The sequence below is a fragment of the Loxodonta africana genome, chromosome 11 (genome assembly GCF_030014295.1).
Source record: "Loxodonta africana isolate mLoxAfr1 chromosome 11, mLoxAfr1.hap2, whole genome shotgun sequence".
NCBI classification, from domain to species: domain Eukaryota; kingdom Metazoa; phylum Chordata; class Mammalia; order Proboscidea; family Elephantidae; genus Loxodonta; species Loxodonta africana.
This window is the reverse complement of record NC_087352.1, coordinates 100,916,212-100,932,054: the sequence shown is the minus strand read 5'-3', so window position 1 is coordinate 100,932,054 and position 15,843 is coordinate 100,916,212. Positions and strand designations below refer to the sequence as shown.

At 41.9% G+C, this 15,843-nt stretch overlaps 1 protein-coding gene across 1 annotated transcript in view; it reads right to left on the bottom strand.

Moving 5' to 3' along the window:
• RAB12 (RAB12, member RAS oncogene family) overlaps positions 1-15,843 on the bottom strand; it is a 34,879-nt gene that overhangs the window by 2,472 nt on the left and 16,564 nt on the right. The window contains exons 2-4 of the mRNA XM_064294706.1: positions 10,043-10,103; positions 2,631-2,769; positions 613-702 (exon numbers count right to left, since the gene is read on the bottom strand). Coding sequence (XP_064150776.1) covers positions 613-702; positions 2,631-2,769; positions 10,043-10,103 — 290 coding nt within the window. The remainder of the gene's footprint in view (positions 1-612; positions 703-2,630; positions 2,770-10,042; positions 10,104-15,843) is intronic.

The following is a 15,843-nucleotide window of genomic DNA, read 5'->3' as shown; positions in this document are numbered from 1 at the left end:
CAAAGTACAGCGACTTCTTACATGGTAAGTAAATCACACACATACACACACAACCAAAACCCCTAAGATGATACCAGGCTCTTTAAGTCAAATGACTTGTCAAAGTTTCTATAACTGCAATGCATCTGACATTCAAATATGAGTATCACTGGTTCTCCATGATTGAGTCCATAGCAAAAACCAGGGGAGGTTAAAATATGTTAGAGTAAGGGAAAACCATGACAGCAATTTTACAGTTTAAAAGAATGTTTTCTTGTATAAAATATGAGGTTAGATAACAACGCAGAACGTGCTGACATTTTTTCTCTGATCCCAAAACAAATGTAAACAAATGAGAAGGGCGTGATTATAGGACAACTGTATCCATAATTCTTTCTCTTAAAAACTCTTAGTGATGGCTCTATCCAGTATAGACATAAATATGCAATACCATAATATTTTTCATACCACAGATATAAAATACGGTATGTTATTCTTTGTACTTTTTTATGCTTGAAATATTTCCTAATTTTAAAAAATAAGTAACTTGCTAAAAGAGAAGGTATTATCGACAACTAAACAGAGAGCAGGACAACAGTGATTTCTTTCTTATGCGCCACATATTTCTCTTACCTTTTCGCCTTGCTGTCTGGTGATTTCTCTGTCAGTTTCACAGTCCAGCTTATTTCCGACTAAGAGCAGTTCTGCATCTTCGGAAGCATACTGTGGAACGGTAACAGAAGCTGCATTTCCAAGATGGGCACTGTCATCTACTAACAGCGTGAACCAAGCTCGCATCGCACTCGCTAACGCATTTGTTCATTCATTCCACAAGTCTTTGAGAGTCTACACGTCCCAGGCAGGACTGACCACAATGATGTACTCACAGGCGCACCACATTTCACAATGCAATTTGGTAAAAGGCATTAAGAGCCACAATGTTTGTAGCCTTTGATCCAATAATCCCTAAGGATTTAGCCTAAAAAAAGATTCAAAATACAGGCAGAGCTCCAAACTCAAAATGGTTATCTGTCAAAAAAAACCCCTAAATGTCAAACAACACAGATGAGAATTAAGTAAGTTGAGGTAAATCCAAAATTCAGCTATAAAAAACACATGCTTTGGAAAAACATTTAATGAGACAGGAAGAACTTCATGATAGAGTATCTGCAAAATAAGAAGGATTTAAAACTAAATGGAGTATGAGTCCCATTTAGTCTTTCAGGGTGGTAGAACGATAGATTTTCCATTTACGTCTTTGTGCTTTTCTTGATTTTCCAAATTTTCTTTAATGAAGTTATCATTGATTTTATAATTAAGAAAACAAAGTAACTTGAGTAACTCATTTAATTTTATGTATAACAACAAAAGCCACCTGAACTGTGTGAACTCAGCCAAGTTACTCTGCCAAGCAAGGCATCTCAGCCTCCCTCTGGGTGACGTGTGGGTGGCTGCCTGCTAGGGCTGCGGTGAGGACTAAGAACAGGGCCTGGTATGCAACAAGCACCCAACAAACGGTGGACAGAACTTACTCAAGTAAAAATCAAGAGTAAGTATCAAAGTATCACATGGAGCATCAGACCTTAAGACTTCAGCATTTAACAAGTGAAACAATTACCAATTAATTGGAAACTCAACTAAAAGAGGAAAACACAGAGACTGAAGCACCTAATGGGGCCCTTAGGACTTAGGCCATTTCTTCAAATTTTAGACTGCGGTGAGGCTTGCCCCTTGCTAAGTTCCCTGGCAGCACAGCCTGCGGCTCCCGCTACAGAGCAGGAAGTGTGGCGCCCAGGTCTGACTGAAAGCAGGGAGAGCAGCGCCCCTCTGAGGGCCGATGCATCTTTGTAAAGTTAGGAGCCCTGGTCCCTGACTCACTGACAACATGCTTGGTAAAACTGGCAAACATTCTCCAACATTATTTAACAACTGGTTTAAATACAATTTTTAAACAAAATCCTATCCACATTAGGTGTGCTAATATATGCAAAGTGACTGAACATTAAATTATCCCATAAGAGGCAGAAAACTCTCAGAATTTGATCGCCTGTGTACCACTACTTCTCCCCCAGCTGCTCTGCCTTCTCACTGTGTATTCTGAGTACACAGTCTTCAGAGGGGAACCCACGGTTTACACTGCTCATATAGATACAGGCTATCTGAATATATTTAATCATAGCCAAAGAATAGCATCTTCTTTTGTTCAAAACAGTTAACTAAGGGACGCTGGTAACCGTGAGTGTCCAGTGATGCCGGAAGCCTGTCCGCAGAGCTACAGGGATGGTGATCCCTGGAGGGCACATGTACTCCGAGGACACTGACAGGTGGGCAGGCGCTCAAGCTGGACCACCCACAGTAACAAAAGTGCCCTCTGGCTAATTCCCTGGAAGCAGCAGATATAACTGAATGAGCATGTCTAGGCTTTGAAGTTAAGACGGTCCACGGTGCTAGAATAAAACTCCCGGCTGAATTTAATCCTTCCCTGCCTCATATAACACAGGAATACATATCTACTCTGAAGGGTGTAATATGGAGTAAACGATGCTTAGTATATAAAAGCACGCTCATAAAGGTTTCCACCTCCTGTCTTTTATCATGATTAACACCCATAAGCAAAAAGCTCATATCTAAGAGAAAAATCCAACACCTACCTTATCAATCATCTTCATCCATTTTGGCAAATCATCAAATGTCTCTTTCTTGGTGATGTCATAGACTAATATGATCCCCTTGGCACTTCTGTAATAAGCTGAGGTAATGCTGTTGAATCTCTCCTGACCTGCTGTGTCCCTAAGAAACAGCAGCAGAAATCAGTTTCTGAGCAATGAACAAAGGAAGGAGCACCACATTCCAATGCAAACATGTATCACACTTGTTTTTCTACTAGGAGGGAACAAGAGCACCATGTCTATGTCTTTCTTCCCCTGAAAGAGAGCGGTAAGAATTCAGCTGGCTAGGACTACCTGAAACACAAGGCACAATTGTACGTGGTTAACAGTTACAGTGGGTGAATGGAGACGGGTTATGAGCCAAGATTAACTAAGTATCTGGAATAACTCTTCCCTTAAAAGGCAATCAGCAGTGGGTATCACACACCGTCAAAATACACGTTTCTAAGATAAAAAAGGAAAAAAAAGTTTGAACAATACAGTCCTTAAAAAGCAGCCCACTTTTGGGGATTTACAGAACAATTACAAACAAAGCTGAGAGCGATGACGACACACAAGGAGTATACATTTCACATGTATGCACACATGCATGCCCACACGTGCGCTCACACCCCCAGGCAGGAAGCGGGGGAACCCTGAGATTACACGGAATGCATGCCCTCCACGTCCCCAGAGGGCTCACGTCTCCCCAGCCCCCAGCGCTAGTGCTGAGGTGGGGCTGGGGTGTGGGTGGCAGTTTACCCCTTACTTTCAGGTGAGGAGAGAGGAGAGCTTCTCTGCTATGCTCTGAGAAGGCAGTCTCGATGAGCAGCACGGGGCCATCCTGTGGTGACAAGCAGCAGCGCCTGACCCCCCCCCGCCCCCGGAGGCAGAGCGGCACCCTCCTACAAGCATGTCCTTCTTCCCATCAGCTAACTCCTGACTCTGCGCCACACCTGTACACAGGTTATGACTACTGGCAGCGGGGCTTTTGGAGCTCTTAAAGTGAAACTAAAACATAAAGACTTCCCAATTTCGTTCAAACCAAGGTTTTGAAATTAAAAAAAAAAAGAAAAAGGAATTTTTATGACAAAAAGACAATCATAACAAAAGGGGGAAGGGAGAAAGTAGATCCATAATAATTTAACTTTTGTTGTTAGGTGCTGTCAACTCGGTTCCAACTCACAGCGACCCTGTGTACAAGAGAACGAAACACTGCCTGGGCCTGCACCATCCTTACAACTGTTGTTTTGCTTGAGCCCACTGTTGTAGCCACTATGTCAATCCATCTCAGTGAGGGTTTTCTTCTTTTGTTGCTGACCCTCTACTTTATCAAGCATAATGTCCTTCTCCAGGGACTGGTCCCTCCTCATAACATGTCCAAAGTACGTGAGACGAAGTCTCGCCATCCTTACTTCTAATAATTTAACTAAAGATGTTAAAATCCAGCACATAGCAAAATCTTAATTTTTTCCAATGAACTGTCTTTCCAAAGCGAAAATTCACAAAGAAAAGCATAAAAGCAATATTTTATTTCTTAACTCATCTCTTAAGAGTTAATAAAGCTAACAATATCTTTGGAAGGAGTTTTTTGATATTCTGTAATACAATTATGAGTATAAGGTAATTTAGTACTATAAATCATGTAAGTGCACCTGAACACACCTTGTCCCCCACAAAACCAGACCTTTGTTCTGGAAGGATCTAAATCCCTGATCTACTAGACTCTGAAGGAAATTGATATGGAAGGAATCAGAGGAATAACAAAGATGTACAAGGAAGTGGGCTGATATTAAACTGTTTTATTTTTTGTCATAAAGCATTATACTTAAGTTTTTCTAGGTATTTTGCTTCCCTAAATTGGTATTTTGTGCTCATGTGTGTCACTGAGAAAAAGGGAAGAGAGATACTGAATAGGTTTGCAAAAACTTGTAAAAGTCTGTATTCTCCTACCACTTAGCTGAAATATTAAGAACTATTCCCCAGGCTTAAGACGAACATTTCAACATGAAGAGTGACACAAGCAAGCATGTTAACAGTCTACCCAAGTAGAATTTTTTTCTCCATCTAATAAGCCAAAAAAAAAAAACTGTTTGAGAACCATCATATATATCTAATTACAAATGAGACTCTTCGACAAATAAATATAATAGGCTTCTGATCTATAATTTAGCTTTTCCCAAAGCGAGTCCCAAGGAATCCTAATTCTGAGGCACATTAGCAGGAGGTGTGTGAAACCAGTCAAGTATCAAATAAGTCAAGGTCACGGTAAAGTACTTGGGTGCGGGGGAGAGTGGCAACAGATTAAACAAGAAATAAGCAAGATGCTTCGCTGCAAGGTTTTTCAAATGTATTTGATGAAAAGAGACTCCTGAGGTGCACCTGTGGGCCTGTGTCCGCAAAAACACTCTTTGAAAATGTTGCTAAGACTCATGACTTTGTTCAGGCTAGACTTCCTGCCAAATTAGTTCCATTAATGTTACATTACAGTGTTAAACAAACAAACACACAAACAAGCTCATTGGAAATTCTTTCCACATACAGCAAAGCCAGGTGCTTTGTTCAAGAGGCAGTGAGACCACACTGGTGCCCTTGGCTGGACACTACAGTGCCTGGTCCACAGCAGGCAGGCAACCAACACGCACTGAACAGGAGACACGTATGGAATGTGGAGAGCTGACACCTCCTCAAGGCAAAATAAACATTATTTTTTGACCCAGAACTGCCAAGATATTGGAAAACTAAAGAATATGATAGATGGAGGCTGAGTTCTTCAGGATTTCTAAAAACAACGTAAAAACCACACTGACAGGCAGCTTCCCAGGCTGAGAAGGAAGGGATTCAGACACCATTTCAATTACACGTGCAGTCAATGAGGAACGCTGTTTCTCTGCTCCTAGGCATTGGGGGCAGACATTCTACTCCCCAAACCAGTAAGGCTCCAACCTTTCAGAGCGTGCTTCCCTGTTCTATCAAAAGTTATGGCTTATTCAGCTTAGAATCTGACAAAATATTTTCAACGTTGTAAAAAACGTTCTGTGCTGTTTGAATACTGTTACAAAACAGCATCTCCCATTTCTTTAAAAAGTCAAATAACACACATTTTTCTACTCTGAAATTTGTGCTTGGCACAATATAGGCACATCACTAACTTAAATAGCAATTAGATGTAAGATCTTCATTGAGCATTCTCAGAACTACAATTTTAATATGTCTATTCTAAGTAATTTTAAGCTGCCTTTTAGTGTAAATCAACTCACATTCATTTCTATACACAAAGTATTTATAATTCAGAAACTGGGAGATCAACAGAGAAAATAAAGATAATAGACACTGTAATAAAAATCCAACAAAAAATATGACAGTAAAAGGCATTTGTGATATAGTAAAGAAAGCTGTGTGAATAGCAGACTCAGGCATCTTAGAACCAACCAGCTGCCTTTGAGTCAACACTGACTCGGGGCAACCCCATATGTATCAGAGTAGAACCGTGCTCCCCAGGGTTCACAACGGCTGGTTTTTTGCAAGCAGGTTGCCTGGCCTTTCTTCTGAGGTGCCTGTGTGGACTTGAACCCCCAACCTTTGGTTAGCAGACCAGCACGTTAACCATCTGGACCATCCAGGATGCCTAAGAATCTTAGAAACATGAAATTAGCTCTGTCTGTCCGCTTTAAGCCAGACATACAAAAACAGGACACAGTGACTCCAAAACACAAAATCTGAGGCAATCATTCTAACAGATAAATGAGTAAGTAATTTCATTTTACAAAAAACTACTAAGAAGTTCACATTTCCCCATTTAAAGTCGCTCCTTAAATTCCATCTTTTTATGCCTGGCTCTGAATGCAAGAGGTAAAAAAGCACCTTCCTCTGAGAGAATATGCCAAATTCCCAAATATTTTGGTTGAGAAAGCTTTTATTTTCTATTCCTCCCAAAAGTCCCTCTCCTTGATCTATTCCCTACATATTAAACCCTACGCTCTCTCATGTATGATCAAAGAACAGGGTGGGTGAAAGATCGATTAATTCAACGAAGATTTACTAAATACCAACTAGGAGCCAGTACCCTAAAAACCCCACACAGGCCTCTATTTTTCAAAACTCTAGGTGATGGTAACGTACTGCACCCCAGCCACGCTTCTGCCTGTTCCTAATGATGTGCAATCCTGCTGTCTCCCATCTTCACCTCTGTCAGCCTGAATTTCCACCTCCACGACAGAAAACTGATTCCTGGAGGCTCACAGTTTACTCATGCCGGCTAACTCATCATTTATTACAGCTGGCACGTGATCTCTTCTTCTTTCTCTGCTTCTGGTACAAATTGAAAAATTCCTGCAATTCTGTTTCCCCAGCTAGGTAATAAAATGATGCTTAAGCAATTCAAAGATCCTTATTGGTTGTATTTAATATACCCATTTAAATGATGAAACTACTAATATGCAGGAAATAATTTCAAATACCTGAAACAGTCCATCTCTTCTAAGCAGAGAAGTAAAGGAAATGAGCACGATACCAACATAAAGAATAGCTGGTTAAAACTAAATTTCCCAAACAGTGAAGACCAGAATGATTTACAGAACAAGGGAATCCTAATATGTATCACTGTAATTTCATGCTTGCCTAAAAAAAAAAAAAAAAATTTTTTTTTTTCTCTAAAGGTAGGAGGCAAATTCATGGTTTCAAGTCCATTTCAAACAATGACTGTAAACTCATCTTGTATGATTTCCAGTACAGCGTTTGAAGTATATCCAAAGCACCATTAGTCCACACATTTTATTTCAGCTAGACTTACATAACATTTTTGCATACATACTTTAAGTATGGCGATGAGAGAAACGGTCCCTTTTCTGACCACAGATAATCAAGGAACCAAAAATGTGACAATGACATAAAAGGTCAGGTGGAAATGGGACGATGGCGTTGTAGCTTTTAGTACTTTAAACTTCTACGACTCTACAGTAAATAATACCTTGTTAGCTCGGCTGTGTCCAGAAACCAACACTCTCAGGGGGTTATCGCTTAGAAAATCAGAGCTCAGCTATCACTGGCACAGCACTGTCTACTGAGTCCCAACTGACAACCACATGCTACGACAAAGCAGATACAACACCATCAGACAGCGGACTGCTCATAAGCCCAATAGAGCCACCCATTACTTCCAATAAGTAATAAGAATTAAAGAGCCCCGGTGGCAATAGTTATGTGCTAGCCAAATCGTTAAGTGCTAACCAAAACGCTGGTGGTACGAACCTACCAGCAGTTCTGCCAGAGAAAGACCTGGCTATCTGCTCCTGTAAAGATTACAGCCCACGGGGCAGTTCTACCCTGTTGAATGGGGTTTCTATGAGTCAGAATTGACTAGAGGGCACACAATAGCAGCAACAACAATTAGAACCATGACTCCAAGATCTACTTTTTACCAAATGGATAGCAATAATGAAGAAAAAGTTTTTTTCATCTTTTAAAATACCTCAGAAGATAAAAATCATATCCTTAATATTATGTGATTAACAAAGTAGCTGGTATATTATAAATATATTACTCACTGCTGAAAATCCCTTCAGGAAAAGACAAATCCCACTTCCTAACTGAATCACTGGAATATTCTATGTAGAAACCCTGCTACCAACCATTGGATAAGTTAGAGGACTCTCATCCTTCGTCTCTGAGTTATATTCTTCACCAGTGCTGAGAAGAGTTTAAAACATTCAGAGGCCAAAGGCACGGAGTGAAGAGTCAAGGGAGAAGCAGAGAAGGTCTTTTTTTGAGAATGCTCTTATACCTATGAGAAATGTGTTTCAGAGTAGAATCTGATAAGGCAGGGCCCTCCTGGATCCGCATTAAAGGCACTGTAGTTAGACTCCAGAGGTACTAAATATCCCCAGCATCAGGAAGTTCTAGCAGGCAGAATGTCCAGGAGGCCCCAGAACATGTGGACATCCTTTCCCAAGCCAGGTTACCCCGGCAGAGACGAACACATTTGACTACATTACATAAGATTTTTCTCTGCAGACACGCTGAGGTCATCAGACACCAGCAAGCTTCACAAACAGCTGAATGTTAGCCATATGGCCCTTTGTGACCAATCTCATCGAAAAGTACTTCACCCACAGGTGCTAGACACAGAGATGGACATACCCCAAATCTTTTAAAGATGCTGTCTTTATTTTAAAGAGCTTACAATTAGAAACAGCAACATCTGTGCAAAATGCTTTGTTGCCATTTCCAGACTTCAAAAATGGGCAACAAAGTACAAAGTTTGCTGCCTTTTCAATCATGGAGTAATATAAGAAATATCTATATTTAGTTATTCAAGTAGTATTTTAGGCAAGACTGTTAATGTTTCATAATTAAGCCAAAAACAACAAACAAAAATCCTTAAGGTGAGTTATGAGCGTGACATGATGAAATGAAGGTATTACCTCAGGCAAGCAGGCTGGTTCGGCTGCAGGACGCCCAGACAGGGACACAGATGAGGAATGGAGACAGGGGACTAACACTCACGGATGCCACAGATGAGCAGCCAGTGGCGCAGATGAAAGCACACACACACACGCCGGACAAACACTCAGAGCCGAGCGACCTGCGCGCGGAGTTAGTAAGCAGAGCGCATCTGTGTCACGAGAAACAAAACGGCATTCTCAGAAAACGGCAGGGTGCCAGCCTTCCACCGCCACCAGCCCCGGCTCCTTCCTTCTGGAGAGCACTGCTGGCGGCACAGTGCACGGCCTCAGGCCTGAGGAGCCGGCTGAGGGCTCTCAGTGCTGGCACAGCTGTGGTGTGGCTGGCTTACTCACTCGCTAAGGTTAGGCTCTGAGGAAGCTGACTCTGAGAAGTGGCTTTCCTTCAGAGAAGGGGCCCTGGCTTCATTTTCTAGCTGCACTAATAGAGGGATCACCTCACGGGGCCCCAGTGCCACACCGGCAGGATCAGGCTCAGCCCACAGCAAGCACACTCACACTGGGCCATGAAGGAGCCTCTGCATTCTCCTATGGGCAGCTTGCCTTTAATCGGGCAAGCCTGGGTATGAACCTACTGGACTTTCTTTGAACGCCATCATACAAAATAACTTTACAGACATGGAGACAAGCAACTGAGCAGTCTTATTTTAGTGATGACAGTTTTGATATGCATGCCAAATGACTGGAAATACAGGCATGAAGGCTCCAAATGAGTTACCACTGAAATAACACTGCTGTTTCCACAATTCCCCGTGTGCAAATGGGGTATGAAAGAAGTAAACTCTCTTATAAAGTCTCTCTTGAAGGAAGCACTGTCCATTTAATTTTAAAATTAGCAAAAGAGAAGAAAAGTGGGAGAGGCAAACCAGCTCTAAGAGTTAATTTTATTAGACAAGTGCATCAACTGAGGTGAGACATACACAGCACACTACGGGCGCACACGCTTCCACTTACCAGATCTGTAATCTAATTTTCTTCCCTCTTAGCTCTACGGTTTTGATTTTAAAGTCAACACCTATAAATAAAACAAAATAAAAGAAATGAGAAGCAATCTGCTACAAAAGTAATCCTATTTTGTAATTTTATATCAGTACCAGAAAAATGGAAAAACAAAAAACCGTTACCCCTAAATCCCAAAAGGTACAGACAGAAGTATCCCAATATCTGTGCCTACCGAGACACTCTCTCACTTCGGGACTCAGATGTGAATGTCAGTCTCTGTTAGGCTTTCTAATGAACCATCTATCTAGCATTTGCTGTTCATAATATAATTTATTACCATTATAAGTTTAGCATGGAACCCATTTTAAAAATGACATTTAAAAATTAGATGAAAAAGTGAATAGCTTTAAAAGAACGTTATCTTGAGGAAAATTCTTAAATGGAACACTGGGAGAGTTTTCATCTTGATTTCAAACAGCCATAGTCTGAGTTTAGAAATTAATGTATTAATTTTTAGCATTCACAAAAAATTAGTGATGAAAATTAAAGTATAAACGTGGCAAAAATTATCTTTACAAATTTACTTTTATAAAAATTAACTTACCCAATTTTAATTTTTATTCACTTTGATATTACTAAGCAAACCATCATGTATCATCTTCCTTTTCCAATTCAGCCCTTAAAACTTCAGATGAATACATATTTTTTTCCCCACTGTGGTAAAATATGTATCACAAAGTGTTGCTGTTTCAGTCAGTCTTAAATGTGTAATTCAGTGACATCAATCACATTTACCGTGCTGTGCAACCATGGCCATTATCCATTTCCAAAAAAAATATTATCACCTCAAACAGAAAACCAGCACCCCTGCAGAGCCATGGGTTTCTCTCTTTATATGGTCTTTATGGCCCTGGGTTTGTAGTTCTGCTAAGACGATTTGCCAGGCCACAATCTTGCAAAGAGACTGGACAGTTTCCTATGCAAATAAGGTACGTAAAACCCTTGCAGCAAGTGGTTGATTATCAGCAAACTGGGCGACTGTGGCCTACCAAGGAGACTGATCTGTTTTGCCACCCGGCTAGGCTTATAAGGGCTAATCCCACAGAGGCTGCAAGGGACCTCATTACCATCAAGAAGAGCCTGGAGTGGAAGAATGTATCCTCTGGATCTGAAGTTCCTAAGCTGAAAACCTCCTAGACCCAGGAGACATAGAAGGCTGTAACACTGAACATGGCATGAGCCGCAGTGGCATGAGAGCGTGAGAACCAGGAGACCGGTGTGAGACGGCTGCAGCAGGCTTGCCGACCCATGCAGCAAGAGAGAGCTGAGAGCCTTCAGGCAGGTGGCTTGCTGGTGAAGCTGGGTGCCTTTGGGCACTTGTCAGCAGAGCTAAAGAGCTGTAACACTTGCCCAGGCAGGGCAGAGGCCTGGCCAAGTGGGACCCAGCAGCAGAGACCCAAGAAGCATGGCCTGCCTGTGGGCACGGCTAAGCAGCAGCTGGGAATTGTTCTGGTTAGAAGCGTTCTGACTGATGAACTGTATCCTGAGTTGTAGCCTGTTACTTCCCTAATAAACCACAAAATCCTAAGTATGGTCTGTTAGTTCTGTGTGGCTACTGCGACAAATTACTGACCCCAGCAGAGAAAGGAGAGTGCAATGGGGAGAACGGCCAGGGCCGGAAATTGTGAACAAGTTGGAAAGCGGCGGTACACCTGACCTCCACTTCACAGGGATCAGTTTTGGGCTGATGGTGATTCTCTCCTCCTGAAGTCAGAGGAGGTCTGACATCAACACATTACAGCTCCTCCGGTAACAACAGACAAAATTGTACCTCTATGCGTTTCTTGTTCGAGATAGTTCATCTAAGCGGAATCATTCAGTATTTGTCCTTCAGAGTCTGACTTACTTCATTCAGCATCATGTTTTCAAGGTTCATACATTTCATAGATGTATCAGAACTTCTTGGCTGAGTAATATTCCATTTATGGAATGACCACATTTTGTTTATCCATTCGTCTGTTTATGGACATTCAGGTTGTTTCTACTTTTTGGCTATTGTAAATAATGCAGCAATGGGCACTGGTATACAAGTCTACCGTCCTTGCTTTCAGGTCTTCTAGGAGCAGAATTGCTGGGTCATAAGGTAGTTCTGTTTAACTGTTTGAGGAAACACCAAAACTGTTTTCCACAGCAGCTGCATCATATTATGCTCCCAGCAGCAGATGAAGGTTCCAATTTCTCCATATATCCAAGCCAACACTTGCTGTTTTCTTTCAGCTATAATTTTTAATACCAAATTTTCATTTGTATATGTTACCTTGTATGCATCTCAGTTATAGAAAACTTAAATATTTCAACAATGTTTTTTACACAATTTTCACAGCTAAGAAAAAGAAACGAAGGGGAAGCTGGCTAGCTGTGAGAATCGTGGAAGAGCTGCTTCCTGCCTGCTCCCAGAGCCCGTCAGCCACCGGGTGCTTGGTGCAGCATGGCTGCGGGGCACGGTACACTGCGCCCTCGGGTCTCAACTCTGGGAATAGATGCGACACTTCCACGTCAGGTGACGGGTCTGAGGTGAAGTGAAAGACATGCGACTGACCTTTATACTTAGTCACATCCCGCAGATGCCAAGGCAATACCAAAAGGCATGTTTACAATCTTGGTGGGCTGTGTGCAGCAGCAAGCCAGCCCTCCTTCTGCACAATAAAGAGAAGCTGCATGAACAGAAAAGCCACAAGACAATAAAGCTAATCTCTCACACCAGATATATTTTCAAAGGTCACTGAAGGAGAGCCGGTTAATTCAATTTCACTTTCAGTTCAGGAATGGACTTGCTTTTCAAAGTCAAATGACACCCTGGCGGGGGCCCTGAAACATCAGGCATGTCTATCTATGTACAGCCAGTATCAGTGGACACAGCGCCTTCATAACTTGCAAGTAACAGTGTAACTCCAAGTGACAGTCTAGAAAACAAAAACTGCCCAGATCTATTTGCTACGTCCTATTAAAAAGGCACAGCTTAATGACAAATCATTGTCTTCGTGACAGTAAATAGTCAGAATTTCACTGTCACATCAGCACTCTATGGTGGCAATTAGGAACCAAATTCGTATTTTGTCATGTGACCACTGTTCTAGTTAACTTTTGTTTCCAATTACTTTAAATGAGGTTCTTTCTTTTTTAATTTTTAGCTAAGGGAGCTGTAACTTTTAAAACCTTGTCACAGCGGCTGCTACTTTACTGAGAAGAACTAGCAGGTGAGGCCTCTTTTGGAGCTCTGCTTCAAATCAAAAGAATCCCTCAGAACAGCCAGCGCGAATAATCTTTGTTGACATCAATCCCTCTGCTAAGAGTTGCTCAGGGTCTGAACGTGTCAGATGCTTCTTATCAACCAACTTTAGCAGTCCTACACTGGGACTGTTTTGTAATCATGAAGTTTAATAAAAATGAAACAAAAGGGCATTCATATTCACAATCAGGAAACTGGTAATAATATCACCTTGTGATTATAAATAATTTACTGATTTTAATATGAAAACAAAACAAAGATTAACTGACAGTGATTAGGATGAAGAATCTGTTCAGCCAGAATGAAGATCATCTCATTAGCAGATTAACTACAATAACATCACAAACAGAAAAAGCACCCAGTGGCTATTTCTAAAACTTCATAAAGAAAAACGGTCCTCTCTCGTAAATGAAACACCTTTACCATATCAAACAGCCACTACCTAAATAGCTTAATGACTGGATACTTAATCCAATTTATGGCTTGGAAACATATATTGTACTTGTATCAAAGCATACAACTAACTAAACATTTCTAAAAACCTTCTTAATGTTAGGAGTTAGAAGACTTTCCTAATGTTGTCTATCTTTAACATCTGGAGCAGATGGGCTACTGCATGTCAGAGAAATCACAATGGTCCTCAGTAAAAGGTAAGGGGTCATGGCTGGGCCTCAAATATTCAGCAGCACAGAGACGCCTCCTCACCGAGGAGGGACTCTCAGAACCGATGTTTGAGAACAATTAAGGGTAAGGAAGGCTGGAGACTTCATTCCATCACTGCTGAAAACCCACTTTCCTATAAGCATCTGGAGTAAAGGGGAAGGACCAGCCCTTAACACTATCGGTTATAGAGACAGTCCTCCTTCAGAGCTCAGTCACACTGACCTAGGTCAGCCTACCGTGCGCTGGGCAACAGGGAGACTTTCTTGGCTGTTCTCTCTTCTTGGAGACAGGGAACGTCCTTGTCTCCCCAGAAAGCTCCCCTAAGTGCTAAGTGATTTCCCGTGTGAAGCGCTCTGGGGCTGCATCCCCTCACCCTCAGAACTCATCTGTGTTCACTACCCTTCTTGGACCTGGCCTTTCCCACAGCCTTATCACACTGTTTCTCATTTATCTGTCGGTCTGCCCAAGACGCCATGTGCCCCCAGGGCTTAGTTATCTTTGGCTCCGCCCTTCCTCCCATCCAACACTGCACATGCAGGAGGAGATGCTGACCATTTTGGGAAAAGTAGGGAAATACAGGACTGATGAGTGAGGAGGAAAAGCACATGTAAGCAGCAGAAAGGAGGCCGGGTATCTTCGAGCCCTGCCAGGGCAGAGCAGGGAAGGTGGGCCTCAGCACCCACAGCACCCTAGAAACCCAGCACTGTTTCTCCCCTAGTTCACTGTATTGATCATAAATCCCTAAGGATGCGGCAGTCCTCAACACGTCCAGCACAAGCGCAGCACATCCTAACCACCCTGCAATGCTGAGTGGGTGCAAGATGAGATTTCCTTTACTGGTTAGGTTTATGGTGCATGGCAGTCTTCCATTTACAGACTGACAGCTGGTTTTGTCACTATTTACCTCTGTAATAAAAACTTACAATGCAAATTACATGCCAGTTACCATACCTTGAGGAAGTCCCTGAGTAGCGCCAACAGTCTGCACTCGCCTTCTAACCTAGACTGGCGGTTTGAACCTACCCAGCAATGCCACAGAAGAAAGGTCTGGCGATCTCCTTCTGTAAAGACTACAGCCCAGAAAACCCTGTGGGGCACTTCTACTCTGTAACACATGGGTTGCTGTAAGTCAAAACTGACTTGATGGCCATGGGTCTTTTTTAGGTTCCCACACCTTTATAAAAACAGCGAAATAGGGGCAAGATTACAAAAAACGAGGAAAAACATTTAATAGGCACACTGAACGTAAATTATTATTTGCATAAAGACTATGTATTTTTATAGCTCATAGGGTAAGAATTTGTACATAATATATATTACAGCTTCTCAAAATGATTTTACACTTTATCAATCTACAATATATGCCAAAAAGAAAAAAACAAAAGTCACTAGAATTCAGTACTGTTTTAAAATGGCAAGGTCATAGTACAAATACTAGATGCTAGTTCCTATTCCAATATACCAAATGTCCTATAAGAACTAGTTGTGGTCATTAAAGAATCCACAACAATCACCATTACACCGAGGTTCTAGCCTCACAGAACAAGTGAAATGCCCAACTCCCCAAGACAGTACAGTCTCTTTCCACGTGACTTCCTGTCCCTGGAGGGTAGGCTTCCGCTGTTTGCCTTCGTTTGCTGGCCAAGCCAGGAACCTCCTCGTGCCACAGTGTCTACATCTGAAAAGCCCATCCTGTGCTTCCTGCTGTACCTATGACAGAATGTAATGCAGCAACATTTTAAAAATGGAAAATAGGCCACATCTACCCTCTGGAAGATTACATGAATAGAAAGCAGCTCCAGCTACCAGGTCATGTCAGAGCATGATTTCCACTACTGCAGGGTTGCTGCCGTCTTTCCTT